This window comes from Annulohypoxylon maeteangense, assembly GCF_022496945.1.
Source record: "Annulohypoxylon maeteangense strain CBS 123835 unplaced genomic scaffold GGS22scaffold_16, whole genome shotgun sequence".
Taxonomy (NCBI): domain Eukaryota; kingdom Fungi; phylum Ascomycota; class Sordariomycetes; order Xylariales; family Hypoxylaceae; genus Annulohypoxylon; species Annulohypoxylon maeteangense.
Genome location: NW_025953263.1, coordinates 910,509 through 936,482, shown reverse-complemented (window position 1 = coordinate 936,482; position 25,974 = coordinate 910,509). Strand labels below are relative to the sequence as shown.

The window sequence follows — 25,974 nt, the reverse complement described above, 5'->3', positions numbered from 1 at the left end:
CGGTCCTTTCGTTTTATTCTACGCGTTCTTCCTCTCCCTTTCTAGACCTTCTTTTTTCTTCGGCTTTTCTTTTCTTGATTTATCTTCCCTCTGTACGAAGTATTAACGGTGTTAGGTACTCGAAAAAGCCTGGTTCGTATCTGGTCGCACAGACGTTCGTATTCTTGTTGCCTGATAGTGCTATTGAAAGGGGGAAAAGGGGGGGTGGAGGCCAAGTTTGAGGTTGAGAGTTATGTTAGTTCCTAGGTGGGGAGGAAGATTGAATTAAGGCAAAGCGGTTGCGTTGATTCATGAATTAAATTTAGATCCTACTATGATGCGTTACTTTTATGCTTCATTTCATATATGAGATTTATGTAATAGTTGGATAAAGCGGTAGAACGTACCTAGGTAGGTATCCCACATGGATCCAGTACATACATATATCCACACAATACTTCGTACTTAAGTAATAAATGAATGCTAAGAAAACCGTTAGCTATGCATTAAGATCATCATAGAAATTTGGGTAGGTAAATTCTGACATAGTACTGAAGTACCTCATATATATAATGTGTGGTTTTGAGACAGATAAAATATTTATGTAATAATATTTGATGTGCAATAAGGACGCTCACACTTTGTAGCTGGGTGTTCGTTTAGGTACATATCTTTCTACTATGTACATATTCTTTTAGTATGTAAGTAGTATTAGGTTAATACTGACACTTTAATCCATAAACAACGCTTTTTACAGGAATAATGCGTGTTTACTTGCATATTAAATAAGCTGTTATTTTTTATGTAAGCAACATCGAAATACGAGTAAAAGTTAAAAATAATAATAATAATAATAAATAATTACTACTTTCTTCGTTTAATAGATTTACTTTTTTAGTTTCTTTTGGGTATTTATTGTATTGATTCTAATTCGAGAAATAGAATTTGAGGGATTCAATTGTTTATTAGAAATATCCACGTCATTTATGCCGTGTTAAGTGAGCCCGTCTACACATCGCGCCCATCGAAAACCACCAACTTCAAATAATTCGGCTGTCCCCCTCCTCAACATCGTAGCTTTCTACGAGACAGTGGCCTTTTCCTTGGGTAGAGGTGTGAATCTAAGATACGGCTTGACAGAACGGAATTCGGGGAACAGCTCCTTAGCTTGTTCATTCTTGACGCTAGGGTGAACGATGACGTCGTCGCCGGGAACCCAGTTGATCGGCGTAGTGATCTTGTGCTTGTCTCCAGCCTGGAGGGAGTCGACGATGCGCAGGACTTCGGCTGAGTTTCGGCCCGTGGAAGCCGGGTAGGATAGGATAGTTCGAATAGTTTTCTTAGGATCAACAATGAAGACTGAGCGAATCGTGAAGGCAATTCCTTTCTCGTCAACATTGGTAGTATCTTGGTAATCGATCCTAGACATCGCGAACATCTTGGTCAGGATTCTGCTCTAAGCTGAGCCTGAAACGGGCGATTACTTACATGTCGTAAAGGTAGGCAACCTTGCGCTCCTTGTCGGCGATGATAGGAAAGGCGACGTGGCCGCCTGTAACCTCGTCGATATCCTTAATCCAGCTCTCATGGCTCCCGCGGGTGTTGGCGGATAGGCCGATTAGCTTGACGCCTCGCTTGGTGAACTCGGGCTCGAGCTTGGCAAAGGCGCCGAGCTCGGTAGTGCAGACAGGAGTGAAATCCTCAGGGTGGGAGAAGAAGACGACCCATCCGTCGCCGACAAACTCGTGGAAGTCAATGGGACCTTTAGTAGTCTCGGCTTGGAAGTTAGGAGCGACAGATCCCAGGCGGAGGCTAACATTGGCAGATGAGTTAGATATACATTGAGGCTACAGATATCGAGAAAATGGCTGTCAGCTAGACGAAGACTTACGGAGCAGCTCTAGAGTCGGCCATTGTGATTGATTTGAGCTAGGGTATGGTGATGCTTCGGATTGCGGGGATATGTAAAAGAAAGGAGGGTAGGTATCACGAGTAACAGATAGATGGGGAGAAAGAAGCAAGCGATCGACTGAAGTAGGGTCAGCGCACGACGTCAGGTATTTAATGTACTAAGCGCAGCACATATTAGCTATGAACCTCCTTGACCTCCCTGACCTCTCTGACCTCCCCCGATCTCTCTGGTAAGTAATATATTATTCACATACGGCTAGGTAGGTGATGGAATGCGATAGACGGATTAGCTCGGCTTGACGCTTAGCCAATAGTTAACTCTACCTATGGTTATCAAATCCCAAATAGGAATTCAGGTGATGTCGCAATTTATCGACTTTCTTATGTTTTCTCATCTTGAGCTTTATTTCGACGTGCCCCGCGACGCCCTGATGTAACCCGTCGCAAGCCCATCCTCCCCATGTCGGCGAAGTCACCCCTCACTAGTCTATTTCTGGAATGGTACTAGATTGCGTGCTGCAGAGATCCTTCAATTGGCTACCGGCTCTTGCCCTTCTCCGCATCATGTCATTCGAGCCTTAGGATGGTATCATTTATTATAAAGTTACCGTATGTCTTGACCCGGCTATCGGCCCGCTTTTATCACTTTGCAACGACGGATATCGGTCAAGCACTGGTAAGCACGTATTTGCAGTTTTTAAGTTAATATGAAATACGTATATACGAAATTGCTTATCTATTTAATTATTTTTATAAATGATTATGTACTTGAATAAGCTTAAATATAGTTTCACGTATAAGTGTAATTATAGTATATATCCTTATAATTATTTAATAACCATCCTTAAAAATATAGACAGTCGCTCGATTGCATCTGACTAAACTTATACAACACTCGAAATAGATGGTATACAGCTGGATTTTCTTATGGGTAAATACTGAAGACAAGACAGAGTTAGTAGTGAGTTCCTGGCTCTCTTTTAGACAACCCACGTCAACTCCCCCCTCCCCCCTTTTCTTCTTTTTCTTTCCTCTCCATCTAGACGTGATAAATTATTTCCTATGTCTCAGGCGCGACATCTGTTAGAAATTTGAAAATCAGCGCGATACTCAATTATGATATTCAGGTGAGTCATATAACAAACAATAGTTCGGGATATAAGCATTATTACTGATTATAATAGGTGGTCTGGATAACTGAACTGAAGAACACTGACTATCAACTATCTCGCTACTTGAGATACAGCACATATAACTTATACTTCAAATGTTGTCTTAAACTCGAATTTAAAGTTGCGTTTCTCGAGGGGAAGGTTGGGATTATGTGTCTCCATGATGCTCGCTTGTACAGTCGTCACAGAGGCCGCCAGCATCTGACTCCTCCTCCCTCACGAGGTTCCGCTGATCACAACTGCCCGTGGAGTCGAAGGCATTGCAATCTTCGACCTTGACCTCATCGCTGGTGTACCACTGCAAGAAAAGTTAGCCTTTCCGTCCATTGGAAATCGGCAAGGCGGGTTTCCTGGCTCGTAAGACCTGGTCTAGAAGAGCCTACGGTCTGCCAAAGAGACTCGACGAACCCGTCCCCGAGTGATAGGATAGGTATATGATGGGTCACAATATCTGGGAAATGCATACTGCTCCGCATTCCTCGCAGTACCACTTTAATAGCATATAACCGCACATCGTCGAACGGGTGCTCTCTACTCTTGTCGGCGACAGGAAGGATGGCGACCTTCAATTGACGCAGACCTCTTTCGTATCCCGCTTCCGGGAGCCTTCGAGGCAGCTCGGGTCATGTTACTCAAGAAACGCCACGGGCCCACGGCCCTGGGTTGTAATTTGCGGTGCTGGAAATTAACTCGCGAGACGTGGTCCTTCCTGGAAACACTGACAGTCCCAACAAAGCTGATGAATATTCCGACTTCTGCCACGTGTGCGGGCGAGTACGAGTGACATCTGGGCGCCCGCAAAATGATTGACAAATATTTTCATGGTTAGGACGCACAGAAAATGCAGACCTTAATAAAGCGATAAAGAGTTCATCAATTGGTTGCATATACATGGCGAAATCACTGGCATTTTTCGATCCTAATTTATTGGGCGAATGTCGGGACAGGCACGAGACATCTGATTGGCTTAGGGATGCTCATGTCTTCTCAGGCTGTACTTCAGGTATCATTTAGAAATGCATCTACCCGAACGAATAATTGCCGCAAGTCTTTTCTTAAAAAAAAACCTGACGGGTAAGAGGCACACTTGTAGATTGGGGTGGTGAGGACCGGCGTCCCTGTAGATCCGCCACGGAGAATTCCATATGGAATCATGCAATGCCTGGCCATGGTAAGTCGGTCTAGCTAGCGAGCCCCTGGGATGGAGGACTTTGTCCCCCGCCCCCCTTCCAAGAATCCGCCATGAAGCACATGCCGCCTGCCTACAAATACCTATCTACTAAAAGGCCTTATGCCGTAACATCCGTTCCGCTGAATGTACCCACATAAGGTCAAATTTGCGTCTTCCTGTTCTCAAGTTAGCGACTTTTACTTGATTATCTTATGATGTCTGACGAACCCAACGCCACTTAACGCCCCTACATCTAGGCGGTTTCTCTTATCAACACCGCCTGCTATCGGATTCGCCCGGTAGTTGAATAGATAATAATGTAGTTGTCCGTCACCCGGTCCGAACTTTTGTTCTTCGAGGAATAGGCCGTTGTCCATTAACGAAAGGGCGTTATATACGTCAAACTGGTACTGCTTGCAAAATACCAATGAATCTGAGACTAGAGCGTTGAGACGGGATTTTAGAGCTTCCTTGTCAACGGAGGTGGTGAGCCCCGTCTCGGTAGCATAGTAAAAGAGGTATGCTGCTTTCACATTTGAATGTTTGTTGTTGCCAATGACGGAAGACTCGAGACAGTAGAATGAGATAAAGTCAGTAATATTCCTGTGCTCATCCTATTCTTCTGTTAATATGCTAGCAAAGATGACAACATGGTTAATAAACTTGCCTCAACGACGTAGGTCCAAACGACTTGTTCCTCTAGAGCATTCTTCTTATTATGTAACAGCCAATGTTCAACTTCTTGCTTATCAAACTCGGCGGCTAAGTCATACTTGGCCAAGTACCGCGTGAGAAGATCTTGGACAGCACCAATATCCTTTTTCTGCATCTCCCTGAGTCCGCTGATCGAGGTTCGATCTGGAACAGCGTACTTCCTGATCTGGAATCGAGGTGTGCTATTCGGCGGCAAGGGGCTAAAGTTAACGTCGTAGAGCTTTTGCCAGTTGATGGCCCGGTGGTAGTATCTGCATGTACTAACGGGCTTTGGAAGGACAATTCCGCCAGTGTATATGGCTTGAAAAACGCCTTCTAAGTTGCACAGGCGCGTAATCTCCTTGATGAGTACGGGAGCCAGACGCTTCGAGCGAAGCTTCTTGTGTATACAGAGGAAATTGACCTCTGATGCATGTAGGACCTTGTCCCGAACGCGCAATTCGACCGGTATGGCGGCGATAAAGCCGACTAATTTTCTTGACTGCGAGGCTCGAACTCCTCGATGCCATTCCTTTCTCCATCCCGGCGGCATCATAGCCCTAAGTAAGCACTTGTTAGCTTGTAGCACCCTTACGCCTGGCAAGAACATCGGCGACTTACCATTTGAGAATACTGGTTGAATAGTTAAAGCGGAACATTGCTTCGTCATCCTCGACGTAATGTCCGTTTAATAATTCCCAGACCTCCTTTAGCTGGTTATCGTCTAGCAGATCTATAGTAGACCATTCGAAACCATCTAACAAAGGTGCCGGTGTCTTCGGAATCTCGTCAACAGTCTGTATCCTGATGGGGCCTTCCTCGACGGACTGGGCGAGATCGCCATCTTCACCGAATTTGGGAACAGGTTGCGTAGCCCAGAATTTGTAAGCGCCCATGTCCTTGGCATTCTTCCCACTCGAAGCTAGTCCGGTCATAATATCCTGAAGACCGAGCCGCTTGAGGGCATCAGCGGCAGAATCGGGGTCGTCATTGCTTCTGCTGCCGAGTTCGTTTGCGAGTGCGGGATTGAGGTCGAGGAGTTGGGTCACTTGTTCCTTAGAGAGGCCGTCGATAGCTTTATGGAGCTTCTTTGCAGCCCTGTCCTTTTCCTTCTCACCCCCCTTCTCCTTCTCAGTATCTTTTCCCTTGCCCTTAATAGGCTTTTGATCTTCGGACATGATTTTCTATAATTCCCCTTTTCTTTTTTTCGTTTTTTTTCGATGTAGATGGTAGGTTGTAGTACTAGGAAAGATTGATCTGTCTAGGTACATCCCTAATAGGTATGTAGAACCTAGTACCTAGTAGTATCTTGGTAAATAATTGTGGGTTGTATCTGGGAGCGCGGGGCAATTGGTACTTAGACCTAAACCTACTAGGTATCGGGGGGAGGGGGGTATTGGATCAGCAGAGATCTTTAATTCGCCTGATTCATAAGTTCAATACATACGTACAAGGAACCTTTGGTAAATACATATTTTATAAGAACATAATCTACTCTCTTTTATATGCATAGAACTCGTGACTGGATATGGACTAAAAGCGGACATTAATGATGGTTGTGATACATAACATTACTATATGTTAAGACTCGGGAAACTATCAACGTTACCTACTAAGATAAAATAAATACTAGGTATATATACATAGGTATACCGTGTTGGTAGGCATGTATACTTAACTTGAGATACTTATTATCACCATATCATCTATTGAAAGAAATGTATCATATCTAATCCATTTATAGAGACTAAATCATGTCTGGGAAAACCTGTAAGTAAAAAGCCCCCGGAGCGCTTATGACCCAAGTACCAATTAGTAGATGACACTATCTTTACCATGTAGAGATGTTTAAGTGTTATCTAATCCAAATGACCTCATGACTGCGAGTGCAACAGCCGAAGATATCATGACATGGTTGTGTCCTGCATTTGTCAGCATTGCCTTCGATTGTCATATTCACGACGCGCAGTAACCTACCACCATATGGTACAATTTCTTCCCTGATAATTATATCCGACCTGGTCTTAACAATCGCAACAAAAGTTCCATCTTCCCCATGCGAAGTTCGCTGCTCCTTCCATGATAAGAAGTCGATGTCGTCGAGCACCTCATCAATGGCGGCGCTTGACGCATATCTGAACAACACATCACTCTCATGACATGGAATATCTAAATCGTCCTTGGCGTGGATGAAAGTCAACCGTAATCTCGTTCGCGTGAGGCTCACGAGATGGGAAAGCCGGTCTGCGGACTTCCATTCATCCACAATAAAGCTTTGGAGGAAGCGGAGGAGTGACGGAAACGCTCGGATCGGCGAGAGGATTGGTATGAACCCGGCTACTGCATATGTAGAGACTAGAGTTGGCAAGCTGGAAAACCCGGCAACGAGGATAACGCCCGCAAATTCGGTTCCTTGCATTGCAAAGTGCTCTGCGATACCGCTCGTAACCGCAGTGCCGAGGCTGTGACCCAAAATAACGATCCGGCTGGCCGGGATACCTGCTATATCCATAGCCCAGTCTACAGCTGTGATGCCATCGTGGATTAATCCTTCTTCCGATGGCGTGCCGGTTGATTTGCCGAATCCGCGGTAATCGATAGCTAGGACGTGGTATAGAGAAGAATCCGTTAGGGTGTGGTAACTGTCAGGGCGAATACGCTGGGCAACGTGACCGGCGTTCTATTTACAACGGAGTCAGCAGTCTTAGTTCTCATTACTGTTCCATGGCATTCCATTGGCTCACCCCATGGACTGCAGTTAATTCGGTTAACATCGTAGGCAGCAAGGCATGGTGGGGGCAGAGACTTCTTACAATAGATGACAAGTCGACCCTCAGGATCATTCCTGAGCAGCTTAAACGATTCCGTCTTGGTAATGTCTTTCGAGAAACCCGGCTTCTGGACATGAAGGGTATTTTCATGTTTTATGTAGGTGGGAAGCGGTAAAATATGCCATGCGTAGAGATGTTCACCATCAGGAGTAGTTAGTGAAAAGGGGGTGACCTGATTCCCTTCATATTGATCAGATTAGACGAGTACCTATCGCCTTACGTTGAAGAGGGGAACTAACTGGCAAACCCCCAGTATTCCGGCATATCAATGTTATGCCATAATAGAGTGTTCACTCGGTGGGCATACAAGAAGCTAGCAACATTTCAGGATTTATTAGCATATTGCGCATGTCTTGTCAGAGCAGACCTAGATATGTAGTAGGTGATGATAAGGATTCAAAACCTTACTGTCTTTGAAAGAAGGGTATCGCGCTTAACAGGATGAAAGCCACGTAGAGACCAATTGGAACGCCTAGGCTCACACTGAAAGGTATGACCCAACGAGAGCCACGCACAGCCATCGGCTCGCGAGGGAAGATGACAGGGCTGGGATGATCTGCCTAGTTGGCTAATGTTGGGTTAATTTTGTAAGGACTGAGGAAACAAAATGAAGTAATTCTCATATTGAATATAGAGTAGGTACCTACCTAGAAATTTACGAAACTATAAATCAAACCAATTAGGGAACTAGAAGTACTACTGTATACATATTCATGATACGTATAAATAATAAGTTGATGTCGTTTATACCTACCTATTATATTTACTAGATAACTAGAAGTGCTTATTGATGTGGGTCTTTGCCATGCTTCGCATGCACATGTGTAGTGCAGACAGACACTTATCAATAAGACTACATATGTATTCAGTACATATTTAGTAGATACAAGCGTATGCGGAGTTTTATGTACATGTACAGTGTGGTACATCCATAACCCGCGTCTTTAGGTATCCGACATAATGCAAACATTACTAGGTAGACTCTCATGCCCACTTTTTCTTAGGCTGTTCAAATGTATTTACCTTACCTATGCAAGTAACTACCTATTATTCATCTCTTCATCGCGAACAAAAAAAAAACCAAAACCAACCCCGATTCTAATTACCTATGATCTAAGGTTTGCAAAGTTTACCTAAGATATTAAGATATTTCCATTATTTATTAATTAAGGTAATAAGGATAACGAGTAAGAAATCTAGTGGACGTTTTGTCTGCCAGAGTTTCTGCCTTCCTATCACCACCACCGCCACCACCATTATCATCGTCATCGTCATCACCACCACCATCGTCACAATTGTTCTTAGACAACCACTGTTCTTGTAGAGATGCTCTCACGTTTCTCGCACCTCTAGTGTGGACGAATAATAAGATCTTGTTATATTTATTTACTTAATACTCAGGTATCTATTCTTCTGTTATTTTCTATCGCGCAAACCACCAGCCATACACTGGCTTAACTAGATACAATGGAGAGAAAACGAAAGTTGCCAGCAAGAGCAGCTGCGAGAGTCGATCATGTTTCCAAGAAACGCACTGGAACCCCTCCCGAACGATCTCTTACTCCGGTACCTGCGTCAGCAACGACAACAACTCCAGTGGCAGCTCCAGTACAAAATCCGGCACATTCTGAAAATATCCCCGAAGAACCGCAATTACCGAAGTCCATTCAAGCCGGCCATCCCTTGCCAACCGTAGAACATCCGCAACCTGATGATCTGATGAGTAGAGACTATCAGTCCATCCAAGAGAGGTAATATTCGTCTATTTTAATATTCTTTAACAGTTACATAGTAACCTTACTCTTTCCAGTGGTGTTGTGGCCGAATCGCTATCGAGATCGCGTCAGAAATGGATTCATGAGGGTATCTTCGAAAAGTACTGGACTAAGCCCACGAAACGAAAAGGGGTCGTCAAAGAAGATCCGAGCAACCCCCCGAAAGACAGTATGGCAAAGATTGGTCAAGTCACAATCACTGTCGAGCCTCATGTTCTTGAAGCTACTATGTATGCTGTTAAGGATCCGAAACACGCACCAACCACCAACTCTACCTTCCGACCTATAATGCAGTATGGTCCACCGAAAGGCGTCATGCCTCCTCCAAAACTAACTGCCCCATCCACCCCCATAACTTCGACAGCCTCGCCGGCATCGCCTTCGCACGCCCCAGCCCAGTCATCCCTTCAACCGCCATCGGCAGCGCAAGTCCAAACTCCGACTCAGACACAACAATCCGATTTACAGCGGCCATCATCGTCTACTCCCGTAACTAACAAGCCATTAGCCTCCCCTCGAGGTTTAGAATCTGTCCTTGCTGCCCCACAACACCCACCGGCACTCCCTCCTACGGCTGGCCCTTCTTCACAACCAGCACCGCCCCAATCAAAAGGGCATCCCCAACCCGGCTCGATTACCAACCGGCAACTGCATGCCCCCAGTCCGCCGGCACCCACAGCAGTCGCCACTTCTGGAGCTAAACCTTCCGCCCCGGCCGCCAAACCGGCGACACCGACGGCGCCTGGGGCCGATCCCATAATTGTCACATTGGCGGAGAGAGCATCCGAGGATCCCCAGCTACGAGATCTAATGAAGCGTGTGGCTATAGGGGATGCTGCGCCGAACGAATTGGCTCATTTTCAAAAGATAATTGACCAAATTACCGCTGACTACAAGAGGAAAGGCGGTCAGCACGGGCCATCAGCGGACCGGCTTCTTGTGGACGGTAGGACGGTTAAGTATTTCGCAGATGAAGTCCGAACTATCCTTGATATTATCCTTGCTTCCAATCCACAGCAGAGGTCGATCGATTTACGGGCACCGCCTGGGAGCGACCCTTTGGTAATTCTTCTGGTGAAGAAGGCCTTGGACGACGCGACGACGCGGGACATTGTTCGAAGAATAGCGGAAGGGAAGACCAAATTTACAGATGCCACAGATTTAAAAGCGACGCTTGACAAGTTAAAAGATCTCGTGGCGAAAGAAACGCCGAAGTCTCAGCAGGCAACAGTTGCGAACGGGACAGAAAACTCGACGATAGTAAACGGTACCACATCGAGAAAAGCCTCTCTTGCTACGCCCAGCCAACCTATTCATGCGTCCAGTTCGCAGCAAGCCCTTCGCTCGAAGGGGCCACCGCCTTCTGCGAAACCTGACATCTCAGCCGTTGTGCTCGAGTTTTCGGGCGGCACCGGAGATAGGTACTTATTTCCTAAGTATAGTATTCTTGAATATGCCAACCCCACCCAGATCATAGCATCGTTCCTCATCGTACGCAAGGGGAGCAGGTTGGAATACGGAGGTGATCCGGTGCTGGATTACTATCAGCCCGTGACAGTTCGGATATTTGCGCAGTCTAGCAAGCACCTCGAGAATTTGACCAGGGTTGTTGCTCCTCAAGATGATGTACGACGTTACATGGACGATGTCATGGATAATATGACTCGAGCTGAGTATGTACTTCTCGCAATGCGTCTGCCGAGAGCCGATAAAGAAGATCAGGCCGAAGAGAATCCAAACACGCCAAAGGCAGACCTGTCAAGCCAACCTCAACAACCTGGCGTGTTGTGGGCGGGGGTGAGCAAAACAACCGCGGTGACTCCACCACAGAAGACTGCGGTGAAGCCGCTGGGTGATGATGAGCAATATCAGAACTTCGTCGCTACTGTAAGTTAGAAAGAAAGGGTATCAGCTGCACTCCGTTGCTTGCGTTTGCGTCTTCTGAGAATCGCGAGCGACGAATGTGTATTCCTAAGTCTAAAGAAATGGTGGGATATTAGGCGGAGACAATGCTTTTGGGGTTTGTCGGGTTTGAAGGTTTGCTTTGAGATACCTGAGCCAGCGGGATAGGCGTTCACAACCTAACGCCTAAAACGACTATAAAATGTAACAGTACGACCATATCACCACGAATCGCTAGTGACTTCTCACTTAAATACCAACAAATCAGTGCTAGGTTGAGAATAATGACTACTAAAGCTACCTACTTTATATAATCTTGTATACCTCTACACGAGCACTCAGTTCCCTTCATTGCTCGTTGAGTTTCTCGCCTAACGAGCATTGTCCCTCGAGTAATTCGTTAAACCATGATGTTCTCTCATTAATAGGTGCGTGACCCAGCCCATCAACTATTAAGCCCTGGCCTGGTTTTAGGTACTCTATCAGTTTCTGACCATGATGGGGCGAAATCATTCCATCGTCGGTTCCATGCAAGACGAGGATTCTCTTACGCCCTACGCTGTCGCCCAGGTCTGTCAGCTGCTCAGGGCTTTTATTATGCCACCCAGCCGCGATCAGTTGTAGCAAGAACCCCTTCTTGGTGAAACCATCCTTGTCTCTCTGCTTCGTAATCTCCTGGGCGGCAAAGCGCTCATAATTGCTCCCGAACCTGCCGTATCCCCCGGTTGGGATTTTGCATTTCGGCACTGACTCATCTGGGACCGAGGCGTTGTCTGAGCCGGCTAAATAGTTCGGAGGAAAGATGGCCTCGGCCGCATACTGTACGCTTCGGTCCATGCTCTTGGGTAATAGCATGGTAACGCGGTTCACCATATTTTCAGTGAAGGAAGTGGTGTTCTCAATCCGGGCCGCCGTACAAATCAGGCTCAGGGTGGCGATACGGTTCGGCACTAGGTAGCCTAACTCCTGGGCGATCATACCGCCCATACTAATGCCACACACGTGCAGCTGCCGCGGTGATGTCCATCCTATGTGATCAGCAACTTCTATAATATCCCGTGCCATCTCCGACGTGCTATATCGCATTAATGGTTTATCGGATCCACCCATCCCTCGATTGTCAAGGATCAGAACAGAATACTGCGACCCATGCATATGTCCGAAATACATCGTCTGCCTCTGGAAGGCGGCTTTGAAAAATCCGAGACCACTAATAAGCTATAGTAAGAGATCAGTGCCTAGGCTTTTGCGATCTTAGATGTATAGACCTCCCCGATCAAACTAGGCACGTACTATTAGTTTCACGGGACCATCTCCATGAACTTCCCAACTGATATTTAATGGCCCACCTCTTCTAGCAGCAACAGGTAAGAGGCCGGATCGATGTGGCTCAAGCTGCCACATCACCGTCGGGAATGCCGGGCTTTTGGCCACATCTTCGACTGAAGGGAAGGTTGCTGTAATCGTAGCTTTCGACCTGGTCATCTGTTAGCAGTTTAGATTCCCCTGGTCTAGATTCACGTATACGATTAGAAAGGGCTGATCATACATGGGTGGGTATATACTTATATATACATAGGTAGGTATATATTTATTTATATGGTTATGAATAAAGATTATCTATTTTATTATTCTGGTTTGAGGGCAATATGTCTTAGCTAGATTATAGTCGCATAATTGCATAATTGCATTTTAGGTATGGGAAGGATTGCATTTATGTACCTTGGTATGTTGTGCCTATCTAAATACCCAGTGCACAGAATCATAGATGCCAACAATGTTGACATTCCATTTGGAAACAGACTACATTAATGCACTGGCTATCCCCCAAAGACTTAACTATGAGTACCAGCATAGTCGAATTGCAAAGAACCCCCGTATGTTAAATTCGAATATCCCATCTGCGCTGTATGTATGTTCAGCCCAGTCTCGATAAATCCACTATTGTCTTTTCCGCCATTGCTAGGAATGGGATTATTCCTGATTCCGATTGACGGTTGTCCAGATATGCTATTGGCTGGCTTATTTTGCATTTTATTTTCAAGTGATTGCGAGATGCTCGTCGCAGATATACCCTCGCCAAAGTACAAATAGTCTGAGGGCTCGGGATCGGGATTTTGTTCCCCATCTTGGTCTTCTTGGTCTTGGTCTTGGTCTATGGTCCATTTTGACTTCTCCCGGTTCGTCGGGAGTCTAGCTGAAACCGAGGCTTTCCGTAGTCCTTTTACTGGCTTCGGTTGACTGACACTAGGTTGGTCCGAGGTATATTGTTGCAAGGTCTTCGTTTGTTGCGACGGGTTTAGATAATCCGGACTTTCATCCTCGCAGGGCTCGCTTTTCTGGTCTTGAGGCTTTCGTATGCTTTTCAAACGCGACATAAGATCTTGGAACGGCATCTCTAAATGTTGAATAGGTAGGTAAGCGAGCTTCGGAATAGTAATTGAGGACAAATGTACTCAATTCTAGCCTTAAGTCAATACACGCAACAGATCTAGGAAAGACTAGGCCGTGTGCTGCCGAGAATCTTTGGCCTTTCTTAAGTTAATCATAGGTAGATCCTTACGTCGTTAATCCTGATCGAACTGGCGGCCTCTCCTAGCGCCGCTCAGGGCACGGCTTAGCAGAAGAGGAAGCGATCTAATTAATGAGTAACGCGTAATATTATGCGCCACCGCCACTTACGAATAGATACGAGCTCTAGTTGGAAGGTTACCTACCTAGATAGTGTGCTTAAGTATTCACAAGATTGAATATTGATGCCCTTCGGAGATCTTCGTTTCTTATACACATATATATGCCTATTGGGTACGTAGGTATGTACATAAATAAAATAAATAAGTATTCGGTATGAATCATCTTAAGTTATTGTACCTGGCGCGCATAGATAACTATGAAACTCACTGTTTTCCTAAGTATTCGCAAAATAATAATAATAAAAACAAAAATTAAATAGAATATTGAACTAGTGAGCAGTGCGTGTAGAAAATTTTTTTTTTTTTTTTTTACATTTAAATAAAGCATACCTAGGTAGGTATGTAAAAGCAACCCTTAGGGTGATGTGGAAGAAGTGCTTATTTATGTACCTAGTATGGAACGGTTATTACGTATTACACAAGATCTAATCACATGGAAGTCTTCGTCTATCAGAATAAAAATCTATGTGGTAGTAGTTACAAGTTTTCATGTGATGGAGTATCGACTAAGCCAGACCATATACGGTGTATACCACAAGTATTGCAAGAATGAATACTATTTACGATAATAATGATAATAATGACAATGATGCTAATATGGATTATTTCATCCTTTTTCTCGTAATAAAGGGTATCTATAACAAACTAGAATATCAACCTCACCGGTACGCCCTATGTTTCCCATGTGATAAAGAGTCTGAGAATTTCCAGTGATCATCAAATCATTAAGTACCTAGGTATATCTTCATGTCTCTAAAGCCGTTCAGTTTCACCGTCGGCTGCATCTAACGGGTCGGGAGGAAGTTTTTGGAATCTTCTTCTTGTTGCGCGAACGATTGCGGGAATGCAGCAATGCCTGCAATAATGCCTGCGGCCATGAAGCAGACAGAAATGATAGACCATATGACACCCCAACATTGAGAAGAGCCGCCGTAGCGCTGGGCAAAAACGCTAGCATCGGAGCTGTTGACTTTGCGGAGGATCAAGTCATCGCACTAGAAACTGGTTAGAGGCAGTAATCCGTGGGAAATCACAGTCAGAACTCACAATATCCCAGACGCTGTACAGACAACTCATGACGCCGATGAAAAGCACGACGAATCGCAGCGGTTCAGCATGGACTATGAACCAGCAAGCTACTAGAAGCCCAACCGCAAGCAAGATAGTTAAGATCGTGAGCCAATCCTTCTTACCCCACCAGAGAGTCAACAGAAAACAGGCGGCTAATACCAGGCTGGCGATTTTGCTTGCGACAATGTCAAAGCCGCAGAATATAAGCAGGGCGCCGATGAGCGAAGACCCCAGGTAGCCGGCCGGTAATGTGATAGCACTCTTTCCACCGACCACTAGCAACGAGTCAGCATCTTCTTCATGGCTAATTAAGAATCTCCGAGGGCTAAAGCATGGCTTCGGACTAATATGTTCTGGCTTGGTTTGATCGAGAAATGAAGAGTTAATAGTACGTACTATGAGTGACACCTCCTTCACGCGGGTCGAGTGAGATAGACTTGACGCGCCCACCCGTGCAGCAAGCGGTTATGGCATGTCCAAACTCATGAAAAGCAATGACAAGCATCTATCAAAATTTATTAGTCATACATGATTTCTAGATGTGTCGATAGGTTTGTATGAGTTGAGACGTACTTTGAAAGGCCATAACGACCATCGCACATAAGGTACGTTCCATAGAATGGCAATGATAACGACGTAGGCGGCGATTATGCCAAGCGTAACTTTTTGGGCGTCGCTGGTGACGGTTAGGTCGCGACGGGAGATGGTATCTCGGCGAGCGAGTTTGGCTACCTCCGGACCGGCTGCTACCACGGCGGCTCTGGCACCCCGGATCAGATATTCGGTGAAGAAAACCCCGGGCCGGTCATATACGGGAGCCATACTCTGCTTAGTGTGAAATTAAACGAATGTATGTACTATAGGCTGTAGGAACGAGTGAGTGACTTGAACTTGATGTCTGTAATACACATTCACATTCTGGTAATAGCTAATATGTATGTTGTAGGTATGTACCTAAATATGTAAATATTTTAAATCAGAAGGTCCGGCATTAGGCCAGATGACGTGTACGCGTGGCTGATAGGCTGGGCATATGTTTTAGCCAACCTCTTCGAGACTGGGAATTCCAGGCTTCGTAAGCCGAAATGTGACACGACGCACGACGCAAGCTAGGAAGAAAAGAGCGACAAAATGCTGCGCCTCGCTTCTGTGGCGGTGGCTGTTACTACTACTAGACTGCTAGAGTTGCATGGGGCCATGGGCATGTGGGGCGGCTAGGAATGGCCTAATTTTAGATCCCGAAGTGCTAATGCGAGCTTCCCGTTAGGGATACCCTTTATTATTATTATAACATTCTTTAAGCATCCGCATAGAATAAAATCATCTGTATTTTAGGAACATTTTGCGGCAACCTGGATTGAAATGCTTCTCCGATCTGCGAAGGGTTATTAGCGGCATATGCTCGAAATATTTTACATCACCATACTGTATAACCGATAATAAGAGTAGACTAACCCTCCCCTTTAACTTAGGTAGGTAGCTATTAGGTATGTAGGTAATCGGTGAGTTGGATACAAGATCTATATTCATTATTAATTTGTTCTTGTTTCCATGATGAAGGCATCGACCGTCTCTCATCTTAAGCTTGATGGTCGTTAATGTGTTGATAGGTCAGTGTCATGGTAAGTCTGCAACTTCATCTCACTGATTACATTCCTTACTCACATTTTTAATGCCTCCATAATCTTCAACCGGCGGTGTATTAAGCATCAATCAATACCAATAAGTTACTAATTTCTACTAGGGGTAATAGATTTGCGCCGCGGAGTGCTCATTGCTCAGGCAAAAGAGGAAGAGCAGAGGAAGAATTTATGTTTACACCGTTCTAGCCTTAACCATGGATAGGCGGGCTGGCGATTAAGCCGCATGTAGGATACGTATAAATGTGAATTTCGCCATTTTAAGAAATGGGCGGTCGGTTACTTCTCCACCGTGACTTCTTTGAAATTTGACTAGATGTACTGCTTTACGTATGTATACGAGTCCGACCGATTTGCTGATCGCCGGGAATAGGAGCCGCGGAGTTATTTCTTGATCTTCTCCTTTATTTCGTTTTTCGAATCCGTAGATCGGGATTCATTATAATGGATACCGTCAGAGTTATATAAGTCTAGAAATGCTCACGTTTATGAGAACGATAGCATAGGTCTCTCGTATCATCGACAACTTACGCCTTTCTTCCGCGCTAAACATTTTGAACCTTACGAAAACCTCAGATCAAACATTCAAAAATGAAGCTGTCAGGTGCATCGCTTGTTAGCATCCTCGTCGCTGGCCTCGCCAACGCGCAAGGCTCTGCTTCTCAGTTTTCAGTTACTGGATTCTCGGCTGGAGCTACACCGCATTCGTCGGTTGGACAGTGAGTCGACACTCAATCTTCAATGGTCTTAGTTGTGGCTAACTCTCTTGAAGCGCTGGTCTCAGCGTTTCGTTGGACGGCAAGGGTGAAACGAAATGCTCTGCAAGCCCGCAGACTTACCAAAAGTTTCCCAATGTCCCTAAGACTCCTTGTGCCGACCCGGCGACGTCTTTCAGCCTGACCCGAACGGCCGACTCCGGTGCGGACCTAGAGATTGTACGTGGCATTACATTCCTCGTTATCAAGCTTGGTTAAGAGCTTTTGCATTTGCTGGTCCCGGATCTTTCAGATTACCTCGAGGAAGTGATTACTAACTGTTATTGAAGTGGCGCGAAATATCGCCTGGTGTTTTCGCCCATGGCAAGCGCACCATCCCGGAGAGCGATATTGTTTTGGGGAATCAAAAACCCAACCCGAACGGCGCGATAGAGTCTTATGTTGGTCCTGGCAGCTTCACCTTCCCAGTTGAGAAGTAGGTTCATGGATGTTTGAAGAAATACTGAATACGATGGGGGAAATGGATATGATGTATATACTAGGTACCTAGCTGCTAGTAGCCTAGGTACCTAGATATTGGAAGTAGACTTTGGTTTGAATAATGCTTTATGTCGGTAGCGATTTTCCATTCTATTAGATAGACCTTTAAACCAGATATTCATGTTAGAGATCTTTATTTAATTTCTTGACTTAATATGATGTGCATGTATGTATGAGTCGTACCTACTAGCAGGTATCAGGTATTAGGTACCAGGCCACGGCGGGGACGTCTTGATATGCTTAAGTAATCATACTATGTACCTAATAGTATGTACATAGTACATGCCTCAAACATTCAAGAATTCGGGTTGGACGCGTTGATCAAATTTATCATTAAACTATTATGTCGCCATCACTGTTGGCTTATTATTTTCCTTCACAAAATAATATACAAGTCAAACTTGATAGCCTCCCAAGGAAATGATCCTTAATGCGCCATGATCTTCTTCCATTACTCTTCTGAGTTATTCTTCACCTTTTCATTACCTTAAAGGCATTCGCTTCGTTTGTCCGCCATGAACGTTGCCCATTCATCATGGCGCATATATCCTCTTCTCCCATGGCTTCAGCCTTGACCCGACCGCGAATAGCCATCGCTGTAGTTTCTGCCGTCACAACAGTCTCCTTGGGCTATTATTATTACCGTGTCCATCGCAACAGTTCTGATCCCGAACCCGATCTTGATCTTGCTTCTACTGGTTCCGGTTTGCATCGCCGGAATGCCCTAAGACGACCACGTCGATCCTCTCAGCGTCGTGACGATTCCTCCGATTCCGACTCTCATGGCGATGAAAATGCTGAGACGACTACTTCGGTACCTAATCAAGAGCCGCGCTCTCACCCCGACGATCAGAGCCCCGATGAATGGTACAACGACAGTGGCCAAGCCCCGCGCCAGCGCACCGGCGAGAACATAGTCACCCTCTTGTTCCGAGTGTCTGAGGACAACGCAAGGCGCAATGCATATGTACATCGCGGCTGTCAGTGTAATGGCTGTGGCATGGTTCCCATACGCGGCATTCGATATCGATGTGCCAACTGCGCCGATTTTGATCTATGCGAAGTCTGCGAATCTCAAGGCCTACACAACAAGACCCATGTCTTCTATAAAGTCAAAGTACCCGCTCCACCGTTTGGAACCCGACATGTACAGCCGTCCTGGTATCCAGGCGATCCCGACAACTCTATACGGAACCTGCCGCGATACCTCCTCTCCAAGTGGTCCCACGATACCGGTTTCGAGCGTGTCGAGCTTGATGCTTTCTGGGAACAGTGGACCTTCATGGCCAATACCGAGTGGAGGGATGACCCCGATGGACTTGGCTTAGCGATGGATCGCAAGACGTTCGAGCGCTGCCTCGTCCCATCTGGTGGTTATCGACATGCCGCACCCAATCTCATCCATGACCGTATGTTTGCGTTTTACGATACTAACCACGACGATCTAATCGGATTCGAAGAATTCTTACATGGAGTTTCTTATAGGAAAAGGAAGGATAAACTCAAGAGAACATTTGACGGCTACGATATCGACGGCGACGGGTATGTGAGCCGACGGGACTTCCTGCGCATGTTCCGGGCATATTACGTCCTTTACAAACAGATGCACAAGGATATACTTGAAGGTCTCGACGACCACATGATGACGACTACCGAAGCCCAGCAACTCATCAACGGCAGACAGCCCCTGAGCAGTTTATTCGGCAGGGAGGGTAGGGTTCCCGCTGCCGATCATCCGAGGCCACTGGAAGGGAAGGTGTTCCGATCAAACGGGGACGAGGAGATCAACGATGGTAAAGGAGTCATCAACGAAGATAAGCTAGATACGTCCGGTCGTGAAGAGATCCTCAATAGCCTGTTTGCTCGAAACAATACCCAGAGTCTCTTCACCGAATCGTTTGGGTCTTCCTCTCGGAGGCCGCAATCCCCTAGTGGGGATGCCCGTTACTGGCCAGGGGTCATAAACCCTCCTCGCAATACCGTCGATCTAGCAACCTTACTCGTTGGTGATTATACTCAGCTTGACGACATCCTCGAATCAATCCGCAATGAAGAACATTCCCTAGGCGAAGATGTTGAAACAGGCTCCTCAGATGAGAATGGGCAGAGCGAACCCGAGGATGAGGGGGTTGATGAAGCTGATGATGTCGGGCAGCTCGAGCGCAACGTAGAGGACGATGCTATGGGCTCATCTTCTACCCGCGCCATTCCAGATGCTAGCAGATTCACTAATACATTACCTACGGAGAGCCAGCTTAGGGTGCAGCATCAGGCTATAGTTGCGAACAACCATAATCATCGTTTGGGGGCCGACAAACGAAAGAGGGTGCATGCGAGGAGGCAGCTTCTTGAGAGATGGAAGCGGCGTCAATTCTATCTAGATGAGGAAGAAGGGGCCCTACCACCGCAGGGATGGGACGAGAACCAGGATGTTCTGCTGAACTTGAACGGCATCGCTGAATCATCCAAGTCAGCGCCTCATTTTCTCTCGCCGCGGTCGAGGTCATCTTCCAAAGTGAGGTTCGCAGAGGACGCGGATGATTATGAAACTCGCTCTAACCCATCTACCTCTTCCCGAAGCGTGCCGGAGAGATGGGGTGGGATGGAGATACCAGATGCAGAGCGAGATGCCGGGAAGGAAATACTTTATCAGATAACGCAGCAAGCCTTCAACGAGCTTCTAGACGAGATCTTTAAAAGGAAGGAAGACCTTGCCGTCCAGGCAGCCGAAACTAAGAAACTACGCGAAGAGCACCACGAACTCGTAGATGCGATCAACCTAGAGGACGTAGACGACTCGGAGGATCAATCGCCCCATGAGCCTGAGCATCAAGTGCACATTTCGGACCAGAGCTTACCTGAATTGCTTTCGACTAGCGGCTATACCGTCCGTTCTCCCGACTCGGAACATCCGGCTGCAGAAACACCAACTGAGGATGACAAGGCACCGCTCAACGTGGAAGAGACGACCACCTTAGAGATGGATGCAACCCCGTCGGGATCATCGGATCATCGTGACCCCACCCTACCCCAGAATCGCCCCAACAGCATACCACGAGCCTCACTTGACGGTCCTACATCTAGAGCTGCGGAGGCCAGGCCTCAGAGTAAAACGCTCGTCAACGGTGCTGGACCATCCGAGGATGCTCGTGTCGCCGAGACGGAGGACCCCGATCCTGAGTCGTTACCCGAAATATCACGCTCTACGCTAGTGACATGGAAGCGGCTTAACCTCGCAGAGCAGGAGGCGAGAGAAAGGGGCGGCTGGGGAAGACTAAGCTACAAGGAGTTCGAGGAGATATATCGAGAGCACGAATTCCAGGACAGCAGTCGTAATCGGCTTGATTACCTGGGCAGCTGGATTGACTTCTGTATTCCCTAGGATCATCATATACTTGAGGATCACCCTCGCCCAATTCCGATAGTTCTCTCGGAAGAGGGACTGTTTTAAGACCTACTTGTACAGGCTTCTCGCGTATCTCTACACACAACCCGCAATTGGATTCCATGCTTAAAGTTGATAGAGGTGTATATTTATTGTCGAGCCACGGATATCCCGTGTACAGTAGCATCGCTGTATCTGTGAATGGGCGCGAATTATATGTCACGGTATCAAAATTCTGCAGCTGTTTGTCTACCTAGATACCTACTCAGGTATGCCTTAAACTCGTAGCCTTGGTTTAGTTTGATAGGTATCTTACACCGTCAATTCTGTCACATATCTTACCCGATCGTATTATCTCCATTCGACATATCTCTGTAAATGCCACTCGACTTTGACCTACCTAGATAGTAATGGTATTGATGAAGAACGACCAAGAGAGGCGGTATGTTTCTATAGTATGCCAAGTCTTAGATGTCCATGTACCTAGTTTATCCACCAGGGGACCTCAGCTTTCATACGGATAGGAGCCAGGCGCAATATGCTAGCGGCCTAAGGGAACTAAACACAAAATTGGAATGGCACACTTCACCGCTTCAGGGAGAGATACTTGGCCTCTAAGTATCGTACTAGGTAGTATCGTAGTTCTACCAGCCCATGCCCCTCTTCATCTTGTGTTAAGCATATGATTTTGACTTCGTTGATATCTCGACATCTTAGATAGGTAATTGCCGCGAGATCTACGTGCATGCCATGGGAGATCAATCCAAGCTTCTGTGCCAATAAATACCGTCGTAATTTATGGCAATTGATTGCCGATTCGAAAGCATCATAAGTGATCTTTAGTCGTCTAGGGTAGATCACAAAAGCCTACATCTATAATGACATAGCAATTTAACACAGGAATATCAGGCTGTTTCGGCTATGTAACGATGTCTCTCCATTTGAAAGTTCTGATGCACATGATTTGTCATGGGTACGGCAGTTTGGTATATGCTCAAGTAGTATATAGGTCGATGCTTGCAGTCCTTCTCATATACTTACTTCCGGTGACTAGGTACGCATTATACTCGTTCGAATATGGCTGCTTATTTGCTGATAGGGTGGCTCGTGTTTTCCGAATCAGCTTCAGCTGAATGCACTAGAGAGTTTCTTATAGGGTCCACTGATAAGTATGTAGAGGCTCAAGCTTCCGGGTCCGCCAGTGAGATGGTCGCCCTAGCAGCGTCTAATGTCACCTACACCGAAAACCAAGTCCCCAAGGCCATTCCAGAAGGTGTTTTGGCGGAATCCGTCAAAATAGATCATAATCGTAGCATCCACGACACTGTTAACTGCGCGACCTTTACCGAGATTATCGCTGCAACGAACCCTCACCAGTATGTCATCGGTACGCGAATTTTATTCGATGGTGATAACAAAATCTCCTTGATGGAATCAATCGTCACGGACGCTGGAGACTGGGCTTTTAACGCGACGGGATGGTATGTATCAAAGATTGTGATATCGGAATCTAGTACATTTTTTAAACACGTTGCCGGAATATCAGCTTGCTAACACTATGGCAGTAAGTAAAACGACTCCATATATTTAGAATGAAGATGTAGATACCACATCAACTTCTGGAAACATACGACAAAATACTGACATGCCAGATCTATATTGGGATTCTCTAGAAAACTGGGATCCTATCCCCGAGGAGAAGAGAGACAGCCGGGAGGTGATCCAATCAGCCGGGAATTCTTATTTTGAGCGTTTTAAGAATGAGAGCGTGGTAGTACCTTTTGGTATACCCTGCTCTCGTCTGGAAGGGGGAGCCTCTACTGCTCCGCTGAATATGACCGGTGATTCTTGCACACTTGCAGGTCTACCCTCAACCCTGGTAGTCACGGACCGCCGCTTTGTCGTGGACGAGATTTTGGGTGTCGTCGACATCTTTCTTGGTTTCCCTGGACTCGATCGATCACAAGGTCAGGAGCCAATGCCTGATAGGTAAGAAATTGTCTTACTGCATATCAGTTGGAATTTTGGAGTAAAATTGGTATAATGGATCAACCGCGACCCCTTACTTGATTTCTCTAAGAAACTATTACTAATCCCATATTTCTACAGTCATCTGTTTAGGATAGAGTCGGGGAAAATCAGATATATTCATACTATTTCATCTTGCGTGGAAACGGGTTGTGGGATGAATGATACCATTCCCCCTTCCAAGATGAGGCACCCGCGGCATTAGTAAAAAGAAATTTTTTAAAAAGGGGGGAGACCTGATATGAAAAGGGGCCAAGTTAGGATACATGAATCCAACCTACCTATAATATGATCTCAATCGATGAGAGCAGTGCTTTGGAATTTTCATCCATACCTAGGTAGGTACCTAATATAACGTTCTTACGTTAAACCAGCGACTAGGTACCTTGGTATAGTTCATTGCTGAGCGAATATCTGCTTACCTCCCCGTTTACGTAACTAAAAAATACCAGCCCTACGTATAGATTTTGATCGACCGTGTCAAGTGAGATACCGTCATTAACTATCGTGACGGGGATAACATCACTGTTGAAGGTCTCAAGGAAGCTTCCACGGGATCTGAGCTCCTATATTCTTTTTGTGCGACATTAGAGCACAGCAGTTAGGTACGGAACTGTAGGCAAAGTCCTCGCTGAAGGATCTAGGATAACGGACGTCATGCCCCTTGGCAACTACGACTTTCCTCCTCCTGTCTTGAATTCCGTAGTACATAAGGTAACAAGGAGGGTACCATCCAAAACCCTACTAGTTAAAAGCTCGTGTTATTTATTTCATAACCTATCATTAATTACTATGTTACGGTCTTGAGAATCTCGAACGCATATATAGCGTTGGAAGAGAGGCTATTTCGTCAAGGATAGGAAAATATTATTGGTGAATATGATACCCAGCGGGTTTCAGCAACTTCGAGGCCATTTCTAAATAAGATCTACTACATAGTAGGTATTTAGGTAGCTAGGTTAATTAAGGGCACGAAGGGTTTGCTTTTATTCTAGGAAAGCTTGAGGACTTGATGAACATTACTTCGGGTAACCAACGGGAAGATAGTCTCCATCACTCTTATGACGATATTGAGGCACATGTCTTGTGATATTAGCGTATCTTTCCTTGAAGCATATTTTGGAGCTTATGGTAGGTTGGTCCTGCGTGGAACGGCGGACATGATTCGGGGGAAAGGAACAACGATACGACTTGACAGCATTACCGTGGTGTTTGATGACTTATACGCCATTTTATCTTTGAACGTATTAAAAAATAGAGTAGTTAAGAATCGTGTTAGAGAATGTATGCCCAAGCTTAAAATCGAGAATATTACCTAAGAAAAAACCACCAAAAAAAACTCTCTTTTCAAAACCGCCGTGCCTACCTATTAAGGTAGGTATGTAAGTCTTGTGTAGCAATTTCTTTCCGTTTCGTTGGCATCTTACGATATTATTCCCCCTGAGAAACAAGCGCTAGAAGATTTATGTAGCGAGCATAAAACGAGGAGTTTCGCAGAATGTCAGGATGGGATGAGACGCAAGAAAGTTGCCTACCCAGCACTTACCTAGTCGATGGTACGATGTGTTTCCTTCAAAGTGCAACTTATTAGGGGTTGATGTTTGACTAGAGCGGTTACTGACTCGCGAAGGGTCTTGGCAATAATATTGCAAAGAGGGTCAACGCAACAACCCTGAACAAGGCCGAAACTTGACTTAATAAAGGTACATATAAGTAATTAAACGAATGCTATAAACTTTAAACGTTACTGAAAATTTTATAGAAGGAACTTTCGTGATAATAAGTATATAGTATATCTATGGGTACTTGTATAGGTACAAGTGTAGCTATTCGTTTTTATGGTTTCCGAGGTTATTGTTAATATTATTAATGTCCACTATTTTCGTTAAGATCCCAACCCCAATCCCAGAGGAAAATCGCGCTGATCGAAACCGGTACTACCTATTAGCTAGGTAGTATGTAGGTATGTACATAAGTCGATCACCATGTTCGTTTATTATTGGAGCACGGATACCTTGAAACAAGCATTATGAACCAGTAATAGCGCGACCGTCCGATATCAGCAGACCATAGCATCATTTTCTAGGAATAAAGCGACCAGGGCTTCCTTCAACGCCTGAAATTCCCCTTCAAAAATCTTCTACGTAATGCTTTAATTACCGCTATACCTAATAGAAACGTCTTGGCCGAGATCTGGCACAGGGGTCGAAACATGGAAGGATTAACGCTAACCGGCAGATCGTAAGCGATCATTGTCTGGGAAGGCGGGAAGGGGTTTTTCTTTTGCTCCCTCTTTCTTTTCTTTTTTCTTTTTTTTTTCTTCTTTTGGCTTGAACTTGAACGCCTCGTGGTAATATCCTTACGACCGTCCGTGCTTTAATCAAGCCACAATCGGCTCGAACCGAATTGTCACTTCTGATAAGTGATGGAATATTACTACATACCTAGGTACCTACATAACACAATA

At 45.6% G+C, this 25,974-nt stretch overlaps 10 protein-coding genes across 10 annotated transcripts; 4 read left to right on the top strand and 6 right to left on the bottom strand.

Annotated features, from left to right (window-relative positions):
* Positions 1–811: 811 nt before the first annotated feature.
* On the bottom strand, positions 812–2,303 carry GGS22DRAFT_170825 (mitochondrial peroxiredoxin PRX1). Its single transcript, XM_047962510.1, has 4 exons — positions 2,145–2,303; positions 1,871–2,048; positions 1,468–1,791; positions 812–1,400 (listed from the first exon to the last, which is right to left on the bottom strand). The coding sequence occupies exons 2-4, from the start codon at positions 1,891–1,893 to the stop codon at positions 1,061–1,063; spliced, it is 687 nt and encodes a 228-aa protein (XP_047816223.1). The 5' UTR covers positions 1,894–2,048; positions 2,145–2,303; the 3' UTR covers positions 812–1,060.
* A 1,871-nt stretch (positions 2,304–4,174) lies between these two features.
* GGS22DRAFT_51104 (peptide N-myristoyl transferase) lies at positions 4,175–6,239 on the bottom strand. The gene is made up of 4 exons (XM_047967293.1): positions 5,548–6,239; positions 4,901–5,486; positions 4,462–4,847; positions 4,175–4,409 (listed from the first exon to the last, which is right to left on the bottom strand). Exons 1-4 carry the CDS (start codon positions 6,102–6,104, stop codon positions 4,394–4,396), a joined length of 1,545 nt encoding a protein of 514 aa, XP_047816222.1. The 5' UTR covers positions 6,105–6,239; the 3' UTR covers positions 4,175–4,393.
* A 291-nt stretch (positions 6,240–6,530) lies between these two features.
* Positions 6,531–8,484, bottom strand: GGS22DRAFT_170819 (alpha/beta-hydrolase). The gene is made up of 7 exons (XM_047962509.1): positions 8,405–8,484; positions 8,166–8,325; positions 7,997–8,070; positions 7,740–7,937; positions 7,671–7,678; positions 6,904–7,606; positions 6,531–6,848 (listed from the first exon to the last, which is right to left on the bottom strand). The coding sequence occupies exons 2-7, from the start codon at positions 8,276–8,278 to the stop codon at positions 6,775–6,777; spliced, it is 1,170 nt and encodes a 389-aa protein (XP_047816221.1). The 5' UTR covers positions 8,279–8,325; positions 8,405–8,484; the 3' UTR covers positions 6,531–6,774.
* Positions 8,485–8,822: 338 nt separating this feature from the next.
* GGS22DRAFT_51061 (uncharacterized protein) lies at positions 8,823–11,605 on the top strand. The gene is made up of 2 exons (XM_047967292.1): positions 8,823–9,508; positions 9,568–11,605. The coding sequence occupies exons 1-2, from the start codon at positions 9,225–9,227 to the stop codon at positions 11,426–11,428; spliced, it is 2,145 nt and encodes a 714-aa protein (XP_047816220.1). The 5' UTR covers positions 8,823–9,224; the 3' UTR covers positions 11,429–11,605.
* Positions 11,606–11,741: 136 nt separating this feature from the next.
* On the bottom strand, positions 11,742–13,066 carry GGS22DRAFT_170814 (alpha/beta-hydrolase). Its single transcript, XM_047962508.1, has 3 exons — positions 12,984–13,066; positions 12,728–12,911; positions 11,742–12,652 (listed from the first exon to the last, which is right to left on the bottom strand). Coding segments are annotated over exons 1-3 (1,056 nt in total). The 5' UTR covers positions 12,986–13,066; the 3' UTR covers positions 11,742–11,782.
* A 90-nt stretch (positions 13,067–13,156) lies between these two features.
* Positions 13,157–13,839, bottom strand: GGS22DRAFT_170813 (uncharacterized protein). The gene has a single exon (XM_047962507.1). It carries the CDS (start codon positions 13,828–13,830, stop codon positions 13,270–13,272), a length of 561 nt encoding a protein of 186 aa, XP_047816218.1. The 5' UTR covers positions 13,831–13,839; the 3' UTR covers positions 13,157–13,269.
* An 829-nt stretch (positions 13,840–14,668) lies between these two features.
* Positions 14,669–16,252, bottom strand: GGS22DRAFT_170811 (peptidase M50B-like-domain-containing protein). Its single transcript, XM_047962506.1, has 5 exons — positions 16,153–16,252; positions 15,772–16,062; positions 15,595–15,703; positions 15,175–15,473; positions 14,669–15,122 (listed from the first exon to the last, which is right to left on the bottom strand). Exons 2-5 carry the CDS (start codon positions 16,018–16,020, stop codon positions 14,913–14,915), a joined length of 867 nt encoding a protein of 288 aa, XP_047816217.1. The 5' UTR covers positions 16,021–16,062; positions 16,153–16,252; the 3' UTR covers positions 14,669–14,912.
* Positions 16,253–17,072: 820 nt separating this feature from the next.
* Positions 17,073–18,254, top strand: GGS22DRAFT_170807 (uncharacterized protein). The gene is made up of 3 exons (XM_047962505.1): positions 17,073–17,557; positions 17,611–17,773; positions 17,884–18,254. Exons 1-3 carry the CDS (start codon positions 17,430–17,432, stop codon positions 18,031–18,033), a joined length of 441 nt encoding a protein of 146 aa, XP_047816216.1. The 5' UTR covers positions 17,073–17,429; the 3' UTR covers positions 18,034–18,254.
* A 187-nt stretch (positions 18,255–18,441) lies between these two features.
* Positions 18,442–21,875, top strand: GGS22DRAFT_170806 (EF-hand). The gene has a single exon (XM_047962504.1). It carries the CDS (start codon positions 18,630–18,632, stop codon positions 21,474–21,476), a length of 2,847 nt encoding a protein of 948 aa, XP_047816215.1. The 5' UTR covers positions 18,442–18,629; the 3' UTR covers positions 21,477–21,875.
* A 681-nt stretch (positions 21,876–22,556) lies between these two features.
* Positions 22,557–23,472, top strand: GGS22DRAFT_191548 (uncharacterized protein; the record flags this gene model as incomplete). The annotated part of the gene is made up of 2 exons (XM_047965140.1): positions 22,557–22,976; positions 23,071–23,472. 2 exons carry the CDS (start codon positions 22,557–22,559, stop codon positions 23,470–23,472), a joined length of 822 nt encoding a protein of 273 aa, XP_047816214.1.
* Between the last annotated feature and the right edge of the window lie 2,502 nt (positions 23,473–25,974).